This window comes from Lepidochelys kempii, chromosome 14, assembly GCF_965140285.1.
Source record: "Lepidochelys kempii isolate rLepKem1 chromosome 14, rLepKem1.hap1, whole genome shotgun sequence".
Lineage (NCBI taxonomy): Eukaryota > Metazoa > Chordata > Testudines > Cheloniidae > Lepidochelys > Lepidochelys kempii.
In genome coordinates this window covers 13,348,523-13,367,991 of record NC_136393.1, presented here as the reverse complement: position 1 = coordinate 13,367,991, position 19,469 = coordinate 13,348,523, and the positions used below count along the sequence as shown (strand labels likewise).

The window sequence follows — 19,469 nt, the reverse complement described above, 5'->3', positions numbered from 1 at the left end:
CCCTTCAGGTGGAAATAATTCTGGCAAGCTCCATTCCTGGCTGATGTATTGCGATTATACCACACCCTAAGTATTTTTCCTCAGTGCCAATGGACAGAATCAAAAAGGGCTGAGCTGGGAAGGCTTTGATTCGGTCTGTGTCAGATGTGGGCATTGTCTGAGCTAGGCATTGGCAGAGCACAATAAGCAATGGAAGCCTTGAGCAATGGTAAATTTTTTAACACACCATTCAAGGGGGACTCGAGTTGGTTTCCTGGATAGGTTTCTGATGACAGACCAAGATCAAAAGGAGAAACCCCTCGTCAACTCCTTGCATTCTAAATTGTACAACAGGACACAACCCTCCCTAAATAAATAGGATGGTTATACCACTTAGTATTGGGTGAAATGGACACCTTGGGGAAGCCTAATTCGCTGTTTTGCGTTGTCTCCCTTTGGAATCTGCTCTATTACATACCAAGTGCTCTTATGGCACTTTATGTAACTTTTCAGAGACAGACCCCAGTTATCTGCTGAAACCTACAGTCCACTGTTTATCCCACTTGCTGAAGTTTGGATTATTTCCTCTAAGCTTCACTGGAAAGAGCTGTGTTCAGTGCTTGTATGTAAACAGTTCTAATCCCATCCCTAGATTAATGGTCAAGGACAAGGAGGGTCAGTTTTTCATCCAAAGAACATTCATCAGGTTTATGTCCTTTCCCTAGTGTCTGCCCAGTGTGCAACTCCAGCAGAGGAGGTCAAGTGGTTGTCTTCTGACCCCAGCCCTTGGCTGCTTTTCGGGTAGCTCTGCCTGTTGGGAGTATAGTTAACAGTATGTGGTATAAATATGTGCATGCCTCATTGTGTGGAAGGTGATGTCCCATTGTGGTACTAATTTCAGTAGATCAGTAGGTGTGTTTTTGGAGATGGGACCCATTGTTCAGAAGGCATTTCCATACCCATAGCCAATTATCCTGGTTGCTAAGCTGCTCTGTTTTGCTCTAGGGAGATGCTTCTAAGTCTGATTCTGAGGGGGATCTTTTCCCTCATAGCCTGGAAGAAGAGGGTGGACTTAAGAAAAACTTGTCAAACCCAGCCTGTAAGTAACCACACTGGAAATTAGTCCTTCTAGGCAACCTCACTTGATAGGAGACACAACGTGTCCAAAGGAGGAAAGCCCTTCTTGGGGAAGTGTTTAAGCAGTATCTCGGGCCATTGCAGACTCTGTCAAGGTATAACTGATTTTAAATATGAGTAATGGAACATGACACAAAGGCAAATACATGTAATGGTGTTAGTCCGTTATCTCCCAGTAAAGCCCAAGAACCAGCCCATATACTATGGATATGGGGTTTATAACTGGGGAAGGAAACAGCAGGGAGCTGCTGTCTGTAGTTCGCACTTTGACAGGCAGCAGAGCTGTGATGCACTAATGCTTGGAGAGCGGGCACAGGGAATGGTCAGGGTGGGCTTTGCTGGGAGACATATTTATTGTCCACGAGGTAGAAGATTTGGGGAGGTCGGAAGAGGAGAAACTGGGGGCATCGAAGCTCAGGGGGAAAGAGGGAGAGTGTGGGGCTGCAGAGCACCCTCAGCAGTGTTGTAGGACTTCAGTTGAAAGAATGTGGAGGAAGGAGTACAGAAGGGGAAGAGAACTGGGGAAGAAGAGCATAGGGAGAGGAAGCAGGGAAAGAGCTTACAGGAAGAGAGAGTGGGACATTGTGGGGAGCAAAGCGTGGGGGGAGACGAAAGAAATTAATGGAAGGGGGAAGTTGGGGAGGCATGGTTGGCAGATTGCTGGCGCTCCTGAAGCAGCAGATGACAAATCAATGTCTGTTCTTGGCTGCTGATCTTGTAAACAAGTTTATTTGAGCCCCTGTGCCATTCAATTTCTGGTTTTAAAACAAAAACCCAACCTCCCACTCACTCATTAAAAATCTCCTTTGTCCCATTAATTGAAGACTTCTTTCCTTTTTGTGAAATTGTGTTATTGGCCCATGTTCTGATTAGAGCTGGCTCCTTTAGGGCCATCGCGTCCTTTGTCACCCTGATTTTGGATGCAACCTGAAGGGTGATGGAGAATGATGGTTTATTGAATGTTCCTAGAGCTGCAGTATCTTTAAAAACTCCTTGTTACTTCCAGTGATGGTACTGAGTGACCTCCCGGAGCTGAAGAAGAGCCTGACCCCACCCCTTATCATCCACACAGCTGCCACCCCAATGCCAATGCCAAAAAGTGCCATGTTTGGAGATGCAGCTCAGGGCTATGAATCTCGCAGGGCCAGCAGTGTCTCCATGGATCCCAATGCCTATGAACTCAAATCACCGGTATGCAGCTCATCTTCTTGATCACCCTTTGTGGCTGCTTTGTTTCTGTTTGGTTTGTGCGGCTGTTTCCAGCTGTGTGGGCTCTGTCTGTCTAGGTGTTTATACTGCGCTCGCTGCCTTGGTATTTCTAGGCCTGTCCATTGGGAACAAGCATGAGATGGTGGCAGTGATGCTGGGTTGACTCTCTTCATGTTCTTGTCCCTTCCTCAGTCCAGCATACAGAGCTCCCCCCATAGCCCTTGGAGCGCAGCCAGCAGCTGGAATAGTCGCAGGTCAAGCTGGAACAGCCTGGGGCGGGCTCCCAGCCTGAAACGTCGGAGCCAGAGTGGGGAGCGCAAATCCCTCTTGTCTGGGAATGGAAAGGAGAGTTCAGAGGAAGGGGAAAGCTCAGACGAGGAGAGGTCCAGCCGGACTGGGAGCGTTAATGGCTCTTTACCTCACCGCATGGCGTCGCTGGAAACTAAAGGCTCGTTCGATCTCCAAGATACCTTGCAGGTGCCTTCCCTGTACCGAACCAGCAGCATGCACAGCAGCCGGACCGCTGCATCAGAGCATCAAGACTGCAATGGGAAAACCTCCCCGGGAGTCTTGTTACATCAGCTCCCTTTGGACGACGATGACGGTGATGATGAAGGCAACCTGGTAAGACAAATCAACAGCCAGTGGCTGCTGAAGCTTCTTGGCTTTCCTGTGTTTAACTGACACCCATTCCCTTAGCAGAACAACGCTGCTGAGCGTCGGGCAATAGTCCACTGCAGCTGGGTGCATCTCTCCTGCTCTCTAGCAGCAGACTTAGGAACACCATGTAAATCCCGCATAAAAGCCACAGGGGGGTGCATGGGTTATGAAAGCCCACCTCCTGCATGCTGCTGAACAGCTGACCACCGGCAGGCAGGAGGCGCTGGAGGGGAGGTGGAGGAGCTGATCGATGGGGCTGCCAGTGGGTGCTGAACACCCACTATTTTGTTTTCTGTGGGTGCTCCAGCCCCGGAGAACCCACGGAGTCAGAGCCTATGTTCCTTCCCCTGGAGGTTTCTCCACCTAGGTTCCACTGCAGCCCTGGCTGGAACACACATTTTCCACTCCTCCTGTTCCACAAGAAACCTCCACCCATTATCAGCCTGGACAGACACAAGCGCCCATTCTGGATGCATAACCTGTGTCCCTCGAAGGGACTGACCCCCCGTGACCTATCAATTTGCAGCGGGTGGTGTGGGGGACGGTGGTGTCAGGGAGGGTGAAGGTTACAAAATGAGACGTGGGCTTTGCAGCAGGAGGTACAATAGAATGGCTTTGAATGGAGCCCCAGATGATCTTAGCTCTTGGACCTGAGCGTGGTGCCCGTTCTGTTCTTAGTGCTTTAGATGTACTTTGTAGGAGATCATGCAAAGCTGTTCTTTGATGTTTTTCCCAACTTTTCTGTTTCTCCCTCTCCCCCCCCCCCCCTTGCAACTTTTGCTTTCAGTTTTGGGTTAGAAAGAGTGCCAAAATCTTCAAGCAAACTCAATGAAACCACCAAGTTCGAATTGGTTCCATGCTGGAGCAATGAGAACCTCAAATCTCACATGCTTTCTCTGCAGAACCATAAATGACAACATACAGGGGAGAGGGCTGATGTGGTCTATCTGGGATGTGCAGCTGTTAGGAAGGCTGTGTCATTTGGTTTCTACTTCTGTTTTTCAAGTGATATAAGTCATGCAGTGGACATAGCCTGGCTATCTGTGCATTATCTGAGTAACACATGGCTAGTCTGTGTAGGTGCACTGGATGTGGGTTGGGGGGGGGATGGGAGGAGACCAGGGTATAATGAGTCTACACCCTCCCATTAGTACAGCAGCATAGGAACCTAGTGTTACTCCCTGGTCCCAGAGGGGATGTCCAGACAGATTGGGGTTGGGTCTTCTGTACACGCTAGTATCCAGCAGTAGACACAGTACAAATGCATTGCCTGTCTCTGGTTATTTCAGAAAAAAAATCTATCTTTGAAACAGAGAATAGTACGTTTCTCTTTCTCCAACTATAAGGTCGAATTCTGCCCTCAGATGTGAGCGGGCAATTTCTATTGATGTAAACAGGAGAAGCAGATGTATATCCAAGGGCAAATTTGGCCCATTAATCTCATTGACTTATTAGACTCATAGAGGCAGCATTAGCCTTTGCATTAATTTCAATGTGAAGAGGCATTAGTCCAATATGTATATCTCTTTCAGAGGTCTGAGAAGTGCCATTTAGAAAACGTTTGCTAAAAGCATGGCAGGGGGAGAAAATCAGCTGTAATTTTGCACTGATTAGAGATGCGAGGTGGTTAAGAGGCATTTCCCATTTTACATTTTCCCTGGATCTCTGCTTTCAGATGAATGTGTGTAATTTGTACTGTGACGCCGAGTCCAATTTGTGTAAATGCCAGAGCAGTTTCAGCATTAGAGTCACTGCAACCGCACTAGAGATGCATCTAAATACAAAGAACCAAACTGAGAGCTGTCATCCACCCTGTCCAGCCCCATTAAGGGAAATCAGGGGGATTGCGTGGGTGTGGGTTGGAGGTTAGCACCAAACTTGGCCTTCAGGCAATAAGGAACATAGAATGTGACTTATCAAATAAAGACCTCCTGACCGCCTTCCCCACATATCTCAGCATCTGGAGGTCTCCTGGAACTTTATCTCCTTGTGCGTGCAAGCATAAATGTGACATGAACACCTCATTTTATTGAGATCTTTCATTCATCCCTGACCTTCTTCTATTATGCTAGCGAAACCTGCATGGGGATGTTGCAAAGGCTAACGAGACCTTGAAACATCTTCCGTAAGTTACAGCAGGAGAATTTCGCTCCCTATCTGGAGAGTTATAAATAGGATGAGACAATAACAGGTGATAGCAAATTGCTAATAAAGGCAGAATCTAAAAATTTATAAGGCTCAACCAAGGGTCTAGGCTTATTCTGAGTCGTGAGCCTGCCCTAGCTCTTGAGCAGCTGGCTTGACAACTAGCTAAAATCAAACTCTACGCAGATAGCAACTGACACTATGGCAGCAAAATCTGATGATATTTAGGATAATGGTCTCCATGTTCTCGTCACAAACTGATGTCCATGAAAGAACCACCAGTCCTGCTCTCCTTCAGTTTGCAGGGAGCACGACTGGGGACTATGGTAGGGTCGGTGAATTTTAATCCATGCTGAACAAGGAAAGGCTTAAACCCCATTCATTGCCCTGGAAAGAAAAGTGCAGCCTGTAGGGACTGCATCAGGCTAGGAGTGAGGAGCTGTGGCCCACTGGGCAGATGGATAGTGTTGCTGACTGCTGTGCCTTGTGAACTAGGAATCATGAAAAGCCGGAGGTTTCTTATGGGGTGGAATGCCCCTTGGAAGGAGGAAAGGACTGGAGGCTGGGGAAAGGCCCTGGACTTCTTTTTCCTTCACTCCCTGGGCAAGGGGAGGACCAGGGCTGTGGGGACATCCTGCCAATAAGGGAGGATTTCTTTTCTTTATTTGATTATGTCACTTGGGCACACAAGACTGTGTGGAATTAACTGCTGAACCAGGAGGAAGCCAGGTTTGTGGGGGTAGGGGGGGAACTTCATAGAATAATAGAATATCAGGGTTGGAAGGGACCTCAGGAGGTCATCTAGTCCAACCCCCTGCTCAAAGCAGGACCAATCCCCAATTAAATCATCCCAGCCAGGGCTTTGTCAAGCCTGACCTTAAAAACCTCTAAGGAAGGAGATTCCACCACCTCCCTAGGTAACGCATTCCAGTGCTTCACCACCCTCCTAGTGAAAAAGTTTTTCCTAATATCCAACCTAAACCTCCCCCACTGCAACTTGAGCTTCTTGGTTCGTGGTGTGTGTTAGGCCTGTCTACTCTAGGAAATTAGGTTGGTATAGCTACGTTGCTGTGGAGTGTTAAAAAGCCACACCCCTGAATGACACAGTTGAACCAACGTAAGCCCTGGTGTAGACACCACTAGGTTGACAGGAGAATTCTCCCATTGATCTAGCTACCGCCTCTTGCGGAGGTGGATTACCTACTCTGACAGGAGACGCCGTCCCATGGGTGTAGCTAGTGTCTTCACTGAAGTGCTACAGCAACGCAGGTTCAGTGCTTTACGTGTAGAGAAGCCCTTAGTCTGCTTAGACCAGTGACCCCAATAGATTGGGCAGTGACTCCTGTTACTGTCCCAGAAAGGAGATAAATGGATATTAGCCATCCATACGTGGGCAGAAAAAGGCAGGCACCCGCCAGCCTCTGAAATGCTGTAAATTGTCAGTTGTAAATTGGCTGGGCCTGGAGAACACAGCACAGCACAAACACGAGCTAGTCTACCTTAGTGAGCATTTCAGATGCAATGAGCAACCAGCGTGGGTCAGAAATAGGCATCATTCTCCATTGTAGTGTTAGTCTGGGCAAGTGTCTGCGAACAGTCATTATTGTAGAAGCAGCTGGGGCAATACTGAGACTATGAAAGAAGCAGGTTGTGGAAATATCTTAGTACAGTTCACTGGCATTGGAGAATGAAAATTGAACTTTGAGAATGTTAATGGATGCTAAAGACTACCATAATTGCAAAGTACATACTGATGAGAAACCGGGGTTGTTTTGACCAAGATATAGTTGCCTAGCCACAAATCTCCTTTTTTAGAATACATTTATTCCACTATGTCTCAGATGTGGACTCTCAGGCTATAATTTTAACTGATTGCTTTAACCTGGTTCTTAACCTCCTAGAAGTTCAGCAAACCACTTTGGTCACCCTGGAGATGGAATTTCCAAGAAAAGGGCCTGTAATTATTCTCAGAAAAATAATTATTAAAATTATCAAAAGATCATGATCTTATTGCTAGCTGGAGACTTTTCATCTTCTGTCTCAAGGCCAGATTTCTTTCCAGCTTACCTGAACCAAACACCTAAGTGGCACATCAGAACATACTGCATGCAGTATCTCTTAGTTTACATCTTCCAGCTAGTAAATTGGTAACTGACTGCAATCTTGGAATGAATTTCTGAATTAGATTGCGTACTGCATCTTTAAGCTGAGAGTTTTAAAGACTTTAGTCTTCTCTGCTTTCCATGGACACAGTATAAATATTTACTGTAAACAGACTAAAGTCCCTGTAGTAATGTTCTAAGATCTGGGTTTGCTCTGGTGTACTTTGCCAAACTTCTCATCCCTATTTTATTGTGCTGTGCAATGAAGTGGATTGTTTGCTAGACCAGTGCCCTCCCAGTGTTTCAATGGTTCTGTTGGTAAGAGTTTGTAAACCACTTGGTGCACTTTTGAGATGGAAAGTCCTATATTCTGGCAAAATAAGGTTCATGTTTCTTGGATCATCCTCATTGTGAGGGTTCTCCTGAATTCTTACACAGAGACCATGAGTTTTCTCCTTTTTCAAACAAATAATGAAACAGCGGTTACTAGAAAATATTGTTCAGCTTAAAGAATTTGTTCCCTCCATATTTTGAGCTTCCTGCTCTGATTTCCTCCTGTCACTTTTTGGGGTTTTGCCCCCAATTTAACCTGGGTAGAATGAGAGGAAATTTCAAGTTCTTTTCCAAAGAAAATAAACAAGCTGGACTCTTATTTAGATCAACGTGATCCTAGAGGACTAAATGTGCCCTTATGGAGCAACGCCCAAAAAGCTGTCTTTATTGGATGTACTTGATGTTTTCTGCACTAAACTAAAAACTAGAACAAGGGCCAGATTCTGATCACCCCGGCCCCAGTTTACATTAGTGTCACTCTATTGACTTCAGTGAATTCACGCCCAATTAACACTGGTATAAGTGAGACCAGAATCAGGCCCATTAACTCTTCTTCACAAAATAAAATCAAGGGATCAAATTCTGCTCTTGGTTGTACAGGTGTAAATCTGGAGGAACTCCACTGAACTAATGGCCCAATACAAATCCGTATTTATACAGGTGTAACTGCAATTGGACTCTGACCTGAGAGCTTTGATGTTCATATATGCTGGTCCAGTTTTTGGTTTTTCTCTCTCACACTCAGTGAAATTTCCACATTCTGCAAAAGGTCCATTGTAACGTAGAACCAAGCTAGTGAGAAATAGGAGTGGAAAGTGGGGAAGCTACGTAGTCTCAAACCAAAAGACCCTTCAAACACAATCCCCCGTATGCAAAGTGCAAATAATTCTGTTTGCGCTTTTTCATCTGCTTTCACCTTTGGCTGTTTTGCACTAGTTTTGTAACAAGCAGATCAACAATAAGGGAATCATCTATTTTACTATCTCAATCTTCCCCTGCTCAGTGTTTAGAATGAAATAATCCAGTCCTGAGATTCACAATACATCTTCTAGCTTGCATTCAGTTGACTTGATAGGCATGGATGGTTTATTAGCAGATTTTTTTTCCTATAATAAAATTTTTATAGATCAATGTCGCTCTGCTCTAAGACGTATATCAGTCATCTTTTAATGTCAGCATTCTTCCCTTCTGCCCTTAGAAGCACATTAATAATATCTGAAATTCCTAACCAGGAAACTATTTTTCAATAGATCTCATTAATGTAGTCTCTACAGGGTTCTCTATTCCCCCTTTGATGTTTGAACATAACACTGGTTAATATCAATGGGAGTTATGCACGTGTTTTGTCCACCAGATAGACCCCAGGGGCATGTCTCTCTTTGTCAACTGGGTAGAGGCACTGAGTACAGAGGGAGTTTAGCTTCAATAGGCCAGCAAGATCATGCTCATAACATTCTGTTTAAGAAACGAGCAACTGAATTAAAGGGTTGGTGGTGGTTGTTTTTCTTCTTGTTCTTCCACATCTTTATTCATCCTGGCCAGGTGTGTCTTATGAACAAATAGATATGATTTAAATAACATAATTGATATATCTCTTTGAACATAATGGAAACTCCAGCAGCAATCAGGCTGATTGTAAGCAATGCTGTGTATCTGGACTTTGCAGAGAAAGCATCTGATGGGGGTCGGCTGGAAATACTCATTTTTTATTTCACAGAGATTTGGCTCAGATGATCGTGGGCCAAACTGTGCTCTGTTACACTGGTGTAAATCTGGAGTAACTCCTTTGACTCCAGATTTCCATGGATATAACAGAGAACAGAACTTGGCCTAGTATAAGGAAGCCAAAGCTTCAGTAATGACTGATGGATCTATGTCCCAAGCCTTTCCCATACATGTTGAATAGAGGGACATGATGGAAGTTCACTTTTCCCATTTATTATCTGATGTAGCCTTTGAACTGCTAGCTGCCACAATTAGACAAAACCCAAAATATCTTTGGCATTAAAACTGGACAAAAGGAACATAAAGAGGCATTCTGTGCTGCTGACGCATTACCATTCACTTCAAATCCTCAAGATAAATACCAGAAATGCTTTGAATAATAGATCCTTTTGGAACCCGTCCAGCATACAATATTAACTGGACCAAGTCACAGCTCTTACTACATGTTCAAGGGCTGAGGTAGCTATCAGGGTTCTATCTAGAACTTCGAAAGGTGGCTTTCGTTTTCCAAAGGGTTCAGTTTGTCACCAAGCATTTTCATTAAAATGGACACTGTACTAGCTATTAACACTTGCTAATGAGACTCCTGGCTGAGTGCATATAAGCACAGAAAGCATTTCACCCATTCCACTCAATTACACTGACAGCTCCAGTTTTTACAGTCCAAACCAGCTCAAACTGCTAATTGCTCAGCTCCTAGGGGGAATGCGCGGGGTTGTGTTTAAACTCTATCATTTTATGCACTCCCAAGGTGCCTGTTTTGACTAGCAGTCTACTGGGTAGGGCACTGGATTTGGAAATCAAGTATCACAGGTTTAGCTACTACTCTGCTGAGTGACCACAAGCAAGTCCCTGCACATCTCTGTGCCTCTGTTTCTCCATTTTACAAATAGGGATAAAGACACTGATCTTCTTTGAGGATAAAAAGTGCCATTGGGCTTGATCCAAAGCCCATTAAAGTCAATCGAATAATTCCCATCGACTTCTTGGACTTTTGTACCTGTCCCTATAAGAGCTATGTCATGGCATTATCCAGAATTAAAAATATGGAGTGTGTGGGGAAGAGGAGTATACAGTGAAGATACAGGAAATTAAGAGACCTATGGATTATTTAGTCAGGGCAAATTGTTTCAAGTTATTTGTCATGAGAAGGCAAGACTGTAACCTGGAAAGTGGTCATCATTTTCACATCAGACCCATGATGAAAACTTGGGCCTTATAATTCACTTAGACCCTAAGTGCCATTCGATTGTCCTTTTGGTCCTTGGAGGTACTAGATGGATCTTCTGTATGCAGTGTGCAAAATTCCGCTTCTGCTTTCACCCCATGCGACTCTATTGGCATCAGTAGGTTTGCAAGCAATGTATGCGTACAACTTGGTCCAATGTGTCGATATCAATTACAGCTTAAACTATAAGAAGTTTGAGGTAATTCAGTAAAGCTCTAAATATTTGACATATAGCCCAGCAATTGGGATAATAATGGGTGTATAAATCCAAGAGTTGATTGGTTATAAATGATAATCTCTTAAAAGTTAACCTTCAGACTATAAGAACAGGAGTACTCGCAGCACCTTAGAGACTAACAAATTTATTTGAGCATAAGCTTTCGTGTGCTACAGCGCATTTCACGGAAGCTTATGCTCAAATAAATTTGTTAGTCTCTAAGGTGCCACAAGTACTCCTGTTCTTTTTGCGGATACAAACTAACACGGCTGCTACTCTGAAACCCTTCAGAATATAGTGGATTTCCAACTAAAGGCAATATCTGAAGTCTGAAATTCTAGCATGTTGGAGGAAGATGGATAGAACCTGTGGCTAGTTTTGTTTTGGGGAAATCAGGTTTTAGTTTTGCAAAATCCAATCCAATCCATGGTGATTTTTTGCCCATTCCCCCTTTGTCTGATCCTCTCCTAATGTTATGGGAGGGGGTTTCAGCGAAATGGCTCTGCTTTAGACCTCTCCCCGGTTGGAGATTCAAGGACTAAATTGTGCTACCCTTATTGACGTCCAGTAGCACTTTGCTGCACAAGTAACTCCATTGATTTCAAAAAAGTTGGCACATGTTATAAGCTAGTATTCAGTGCAAGTAAGGGTAGCTCTCTGCCCTGAGGGGCTGGCACATTGCTACGTGGTTTATGGTCTTATGGAAAGAACAAATCTAATATCGGATACAGCTGTACTCTATGGGCCTCATCCAAAGCCCATTGAAGTTAATAGAAAGATTCCTGGTGACACTAACAGACTTTGGATCAAAGCCCCAAAATCTGCCCTCCTGTCTTAAGCCACCATGGTGTAAGTAATCTATTAAAATGGTAAGGAAAGTGCACACTTGACATTCTGTTAACGGACCCAAGTGGAAATCACGGGTGACTCCTCCAATATCACAGTGGTGCACAAATATGCCAGTCATAAAGTTCCAGGCAGGAATGAACCTGGTCATCAAGCCTGAGCTCACGGATATCACAGGCCGCTGTACGCCACCCAGCCAGCTGCACACCCAGTCCAGCAGCCAGAGTTAGACCGAAATCCCACCGACACAGGAGTCCACAAGTGGCAGGCAGATGTCTGACCCTCTGCCCTTTTTATTGTCTCTAACATAAGCCCTATATGTTCCTCTTTTACTTCGAATTAAACCTCGGAAGATTCGGGCAAACATCTGTTAAGTATCCAGAATGTCTGAGACTGACCACAGAGCAGAGATTTTAACCAACACACTTGTCCTGTTAGTGTATTCATGATGCTATAAAAATAATGGTAACAGAGTTTTCAGATGTTTAGAGAGTCCTGTCACTAATCAGCGCAGACCTGGGCTCTGCTGGACTGTGCCCCAGTTTTTGCTGGCAGTGCCATGCACAGTGGGGTCTTTGATTTTTTTCAGCTCATAATCAGCTGCTTTGCTGAATGGTGAGTGACATTTCTGCTATAGGAAAAAATGTGCCATCTTAGTTTTGTGACTTATTAGGTTTGGAAGACCCTTTTCTTTAAAAAAACAGCTTTCTCTGTTTTTTTCTTTATGATAACTTTTAAAATGCCGTCTCCATGTTAGAGTGGTGACTGTGAGCAGATACCATGTGCAGCAGTGCTTGTCCACACTGTAGATATCTTTAAATTTATGGCCTCCCTCTTCCTTTACACAGCTGTGCTTAAGACATTTCTGTAAGTGGAGTTGCATGCATGTACTCTTAGGTATCATCAATCCATCCCTGAGATGCACAGCAGGTCATGTGTACCCATGCTGCCAATTTCATTATTTTAGTTTTGTATTATACACAAGAAATGTCATTCAGAAATGACCCCAGCTCACAGGCCTGCAGTACTGCCATGTAACTTCCAGGTTGACAGGGAGGAGGAGAAATTAAAGCATCACAAGGGTTTCACGCTTGGTTGTTTGCTTTGTCTGGGTTTCACTCCATGGCTGATGCTTGCTGTAGTTGCTCAGAATAACTGATTACAACTCACTGTACAGTTGTCATTTTTCTTTTAGAGCAAAAGTGAGCGTATGAAGGCTTGGATAAGGGCACACCTACCTTCCTGGTGCAAAGAAAGGGATTCCTGGTCTATCTACATCTTTGCTCCTCACTCTAAGTAAGGCAACTTGCATAATAATGTGATAGCTGTGGGTAGAATTGAATGTAAGAGTTACAGTGGATTACGCTGCCCCAGCACCGTGAAGTTCAGAGTCTTCATTGTATGCCAGCCTGCCCATCTCCTAGCTGCTGCATCGATGAGGGTAAAGCCCACAGCCCTATCTAAATCTTGGAGACAGATTCTTTCCCCTTTCCACTCCCTATGTACCACTCCATTGACATATAGTAGCAATACGGGTTGCTGCAACTGGCTGGAGAGCATTCCCGTGGTGCAGATAAATTGTAGGGTTACTGTAAGCCCTAATGTAAGGATGAGCTGTGGGCAGATCATGGGTGTGGGCTCTTCGCTTATAGTATCTCTGGGATCAGGGGCTGCACTGTAGATCATAGCCAGCAAAAGGAGCAGCCCCTCACTGCTTTAACTTACACCAGGATCAGGTTCAGCTCCCAGAACAGCCTACAATACGGAGCGTGAAAAGGTGGTTTAAAGTCATCTTTGCCCTCACCCATGCCCTGTGCCTCCTGGAGGTGCGGCACGGAATCTGAGCCCCTGTTTATTCACCTGGGGTACCTGAGGAACTCTGCTTCCTCCCTTAGGATAGGTGGTCCTTTGGTCCTAAGGACTTGTGGACATCAGCTGTTACCCCATATCAATAGACAGGTTCCAGACATTGCTTCATGGGCACACACTGTTCGTTAAAGAAAGAGAGCAGAACCCAATGAGAGCCTTTGCCCTAGTGGAGGTGAGTACCAGGGGAAACCATGCTGCTCCAGGCCCCTAAAGGTCAAGGGGTCAGAATAGCTGCTGGAGGTAGCAGCGACCAGTTGTTTGCCCAGTCGTCTGTGGTGGTGGTCAGAGATGGTGTGTAACTTACAGTCCCCTTCAGGCAGATTCTCCTTGAACTACTCTCACCAGTTCTTCTTGACTTCACAAGGAGCTGCAAAGAGGTGTGTGTTCAATTAAGCTGGGAGCCACTTTAACTGATCCCCTTCTTCCAGCTCCTCAGTGTGTAGTTAGGGGTGGGGCTGTAAGTAGCTCCAGGGGAGTCTAACTTAGTATAAAGGAATTGAAGCTAGTGTCAGGGGATCTAAATTGCACATCACCCTTAAATCTGGCCCTGCGAGTCTATGGAAGTCTATAAGAGGCTGGCAATGCTTGCCTGGAACACCTCACCCTCTTAGCAGGTGTTGAGCCTGCTGGCAGAGTTAAGTTGGTCCTGCTTGACTCACTGGGGCAGGCAACTGGTTACTCCGTTCCATGACGCTGCCAGCAGGAGCCCACTGGGAGGTGGGAGGATCTAGGCTGTGGGCTGAGAAGTCATAAGGGAGGAACCCCAGGCACAGCCACGCTTGAGAGAGAAGGCTTGAACAGATCTTTATTATTCTGTTGTTAATTTCTTTCTTAATAAAGCCAAGCACCCAGGGTGAGCTTTTGACTCTACACAGTAGGTAGAAAAAACACCTGGGTACAGTGGCTAGGTACATCCAATAGCATCTAAATTGGTGTCACATATGCATTGAGGGGACCAAAAGAAAGTATTACACCAACTTAGTCTCTAGACTTAGACTTGCCTCTGAATTTGGGCCTTTGTGTTCCCTTTCTCCCATCGCCTAGTCACACCCTTCCAGGAAAGGCTTGTTGCTTACATAAAGGAGCAAGAGTCTTTTGTTCTTTCCAAGGGTCAGCTGCTATATGGCCATCTGGAATCAGTGCCCTGATACACGTTCATGCAGCAATGTCATGGCTTGTCCTAGGGGACGCCTTGTGTTTTTAAGCTGGAGGCCCAAAGCAGCATTACAATTCATTCATACAATGATTACATAGATTTTTAGAAACAGACTTTGGGAAATGTAATACCATATTATAAATCCTGCATCAACATACAGCCATCTGTCATGCTAAATAGTTCTTGTTCCTTTGTTCAGCATAGCATTCTTTAGCCAACACACTCAAACTGGGCTATTTTCGAGCTAGAGATGGAGTGAAATTAGAGCCTTGAATCCAAACGTGTCTCTGACCCTTGGAGTAAAGGAGAGCTTGAAATCCGAACCTGGCAATAGGTGTAAGTTGCAAGCGGCTGCTCTCTTTACAATGAACCAAACCCCAAATCCAACCAAGCACCCCTAAACTTTGTGGTGGTTGCAAACTGTGTTCAGATTTTGTGGCTTGAACCCTTTTCTGTTTATACTGAGAAAAATTTGCTAACACATGGCCACCCTAGAGAAGGAGTTGGGAGTCAGCAGTGCACCTGCTTTTCAAGCCGACTGTTCAGTTCTCACGCCGTGCATAAGGCTGACGCTTTGACAAAAGTGTTTCAGACCAGTTAGGTGTTAACAGCTCATTATGTGTCTTTTTTGTCTTTTCTGGACAGATTCCGTCTGATGTGCAATAAAATCATCACTCACAAGATGTTTGATCACATCGTCTTGGTTATTATCTTCCTGAACTGCATTACCATTGCCATGGAACGGCCCAAAATTGAGCCCCACAGTGCTGTGAGTATCAGAGTTATGCATTCATTGTGGAGCCACCAAAGCTCAAGTCACACTGGACTCTCTCTCTCTCTCTCTCTCTCTCCTTCATACTATTAAGAAAAAGGAGGCCAGATCCTCAGCTGGTATGTATCTGCATAGCTATACTGAAGTCATTGGGGCTATGCTGATTTACACCAGCTGAGGATCTGGCCCCGAATTCCAGATCAGGAATCAGATCCTTAGGGGCCATGCGGCTGCTTTGTACAACTCTGATACAGTGCTTGGACCACAAACCCTGTCTGTCTGGCCCAGAGAGGATCTGCCAGTGAGAGATGAGCATGCAGTGGTATAGAGCCAACTTGGAGGCTATATACCATCCACCCTTCCTGCTGCTCGTGGTGTGTGGGACGTGCAGATGGCTAGATAAAAGGGAGCACCACACGTAGGGACGTCCCCTGCACTGCCCTGGTCCAGCAGTATGTTTTAGTTCTTTGTGATCATTACACGCCAGCGTAAGTAAGGGCAGCCCTCAGGCTCCAACACAGCACAGAGGAAACAGCCAGGCACAGAGCATCACGATCATCAGGGCAGTGCATGGGAGGGCTTTAAGCCATCTCTGCGTGCTGCTCGTGCCTTGTGCTCTGAACATCATGGCTGTATCCAGGGATCTTGCCCCAGCTGTTTATAATTTGCCATTCATGGTTTATTTAAAAGAAAATCAATCCTGCCTATGCGGCATTAACTTCAGCAATAAACGTACCTTTACAGCACATGCTGAAGTGGACTTTCCATGATGCTGCCAACAGACAGGGATTCTTTCAGGCATTCAATCCTCTGCCCTCACCAAAGTTTCTTTAATCTGATTCTGAAACGTACAAGAACAGCACTCATTTGCTGGGAAAGACATCAAGGCTTCCACTTTTAATATCCCATCTCCCCAGCCACAATCAGACTGTTTTAATACATGATATAGCTAGGACATCTGTCTCCATTTTCTTCTCTGATAAGCATTCAAACACTTTTACTCTCTCTGCGCAATGTTAGCTCCTTCCATCTGTTCTGCATCGGCGTATGGGTGGTGGGAAGGGATAGGGGGAAGCTGTTCATTTTGTACTTTTCTGGCTTCTTTGTCGATCATCTTTGTTATGACATAAGCAAATTGAATGGATACAAGCACTGTAATTCCATTTCCCTGAACCATTTGCTTTAATAAATTGCATAATGATTTTTCAAACCAGACCCTCATAACATCAACTCCTATCAGTCAGATGGGCAGAATCATCCACTTGCTCTTTTATTTTTGTATCGATTGTGGCTGAGAGGTACACTAGGCTGCCTCTGACATATTGCAAAAGACTGTTCATATTGCAACAATATAAATCCCTGATCCCTCAGTGCATGAGTACCTTGCTGTTTATTGACTGTGGATCTTTAGGCTGAGATCTTAAAACTAAGGTTCTTTGTGCTCTTTGTGTACATTAAAGATCCCCCTAGTGCTCCTCCTCAGAGAATAAGCCCCAATCTCCTTAAGCCAAATTTCTTTCCTTCACTGTTGTGCAATAAGTGACTGTCCTCCACCCCAGAGATGGCTTCATTTCATTGCATGTATACAGTAGCAAAGTGCTTTGGAGTCTTTCTATATAAATGTAAACTCTCATTATCATTTTGTCATCTGTCAATATGTGAGTCCAGCGGGTTTTCTGAGGATATAGCTGGGGAAAGATGCTGGGTTGGTAGCCCTGGATAGTGAAGCCTCTGTATCCCCAGAATATGTGCAGCATGGATAATAGCTCCAATGCAGACTTCCTCACAGCTCCCTAGCCCTGCCCGGGAGGGGCCCACCATTAGGGTGAGTGGTGATCAGTCTTCACAACCCATTCGGTCCTTGATCTCTTCTGAGTCTTGCAAGGTTGCCAGTTAATGCCAGGGGTGGTGGTGGCTTTTGTGATCCCTTGGGAACTGGACTTTAGCCACCAACCAGCCAGCAGATGGTAACAACTCTTAGTCACTTCCAGCCTGGGCTGGATCCGAAACAATGAACTTAGACGGGGAAGCATGACCTATTTTGGGCGCAATGTTATGACAAATGCTCTAGCATGCCACAGAAGGCTCAAGAAGCTCAATCTATTTAGTTTAACCAAGAGAATATTAAGGGGTGACTTGATCACAATTTATAAGTACCTAGATGGGGAACAAATATTTGATAACGGGCCCTTTAATCCAGGAGACAAAGATATAAACACGATCCAATAGCTAGAAGTTGAAGCGAGACAAATACAGGCTGGAAATGGTGTACCTTTGTAGCAGTGAGGGTAGTTAGCCATTGGAACAGTTTACCAGTGGTCATGATGGATTCTTCTCCATCACTGGCAATCTTTAAATTAAGATTGGCTGTGTTTCTAAAAGTTCTTCTGTAGTAATTTTTTTTGGGGGGCGGGGAAGGAAGTTCCATGGCTGGTGTCATACGGGAGGTCCGACAAGATGATCACAGTGGTCCTTCCTGGCCTTGGTCCTTATGAATGGGGCCTATAGTATGGAGCAGGGTTCCTGCAGATCAGTATTCTGTTTTCACCAAACACTCATATTTTTCCAAACACGTTAATGAAACAGGCTTGTCATTCAGGATGGGAGTTTTGTGAAACAAGGTTTGGATCCCCTTGAAACTATTAAAACAAAAACACCCTTTTAATGAGAGTCCATTGATGCCACTCTCCATTAACTCACTTTTTTTTAATGAATTTGACATTGTGAATTTGGATGCTGCTGGAGCTTATTTGGAGCTCTCAGCCATTGTTTAACTTACAGATGCCTTTTTTCGACTTCTGTTCCCCATTAGACATTGTCAGGCGGGCTGCTCGGACAGTTGCTGCACATGTAAAAGGCTGGCTAGGGTGGGATGGGCATGCTCCTCACATGAGCTCGCTCTTTGAGTGCGGGAACAGATGAACTGCTTTGGATGCTGGGCTCCCTCCCCAGCCAGTCCATTGTGGGAAGTTGTCCTGACATTTCACATGGGTAACTTCTAGTGACTTTAGTGGGTTTCGTGCAGCTGATGAAGGCTGAGATTTTTCCAAAGCTGGTGAAGGGATCTGGAGGCCCTGTTCCCATTGAAATGAGTGAGAACTGGGTGTCTGTATCTTCTAGGCAGCTTTGGAAATCCCCTTGTAGCTCTTGGTATTGTGGAGACTCTTAGAAAGCTAGAGCAAAGAATTTCTTTGCTGTCCCAACTTTCTTTGGAGGTATTAAATGCTGCTGTCTGGACTCACCTGCTGAATATTGCAGAAATAGGGCCAGATCTTCAGCTGGTGTAAATCAGCATAACTCCATTGAAGTTATAGCAGCTGAGAATCTGGCCCACACATTTAGGAGCATTTCTTCACATTCTGAATGGCTCTTTGGTCCCATGTTGGGTCCCCTTAGAGCCCTGTCCAGAAACCCTTGCACAGAGGGGTATTTTGTTTGCACGGATGTTCGGGGAAAGGCTGGTGTGTGTTTGTGGGTTTTTTTTTTTATGGTGACCTGGATTCACACGCAAATACAGGTATTCGTTTTCCACTCCGTGCTATTTGTTGTTCTCCAGTTTAAAAGCCATCTGACCTGGGCCTCTGGGACATTGCACCAGTCAAGGTGTGGGATGGCCCTGGGTGAGGACAAGAGTGGGAGCAGCAAAGATGGGGAGGAAAGGTGGGGTCTCTCGTGCTGTTTGAAATGGGAGAAGTGAGAGGATTGGTTGGGAGTCTGGATGTGGAGGAGCCAACAGTGTGGCGCGTGGGAGATAAGGAGGACAGTGGTACTGCCAGTGGTGAGGGGAGAATGAGGCACCCTGGTCTTGCCAAGACTCGGAGGAGATTTCTGAGATGCAGAAGTGGACAGAGGAGAGAGAGCCCAGGGGCAGGAGGTAGGTGAGAGAACCATCAGCCTGGGTATGGTAACCATGGGAGCCAGTGAGGTCACCCAGGGATCAAGGTGAGCTGGACAGAAGATGGAAAGCAGAAGCGGGGAACACCCAAAGGAGGCACCGCAGGAGATGCTGAAGGAATGGCGAGAGCGAGCCAGGGCAGACATGGGCACACAGCCCTGTTCCAGCTGACAGAGCTCTTGCCTGGAAACACAAA

General features: G+C 45.4%; 1 protein-coding gene across 1 annotated transcript in view; it reads left to right on the top strand.

Moving 5' to 3' along the window:
• Positions 1–19,469, top strand: part of CACNA1G (calcium voltage-gated channel subunit alpha1 G) — a 285,440-nt gene that overhangs the window by 208,005 nt on the left and 57,966 nt on the right. Inside the window, exons 15-19 of the mRNA XM_073310526.2 lie at positions 985–1,078; positions 2,123–2,307; positions 2,518–2,949; positions 12,777–12,877; positions 15,252–15,375. Of these exons, the coding sequence (XP_073166627.2) occupies positions 985–1,078; positions 2,123–2,307; positions 2,518–2,949; positions 12,777–12,877; positions 15,252–15,375 (936 nt within the window). The remainder of the gene's footprint in view (positions 1–984; positions 1,079–2,122; positions 2,308–2,517; positions 2,950–12,776; positions 12,878–15,251; positions 15,376–19,469) is intronic.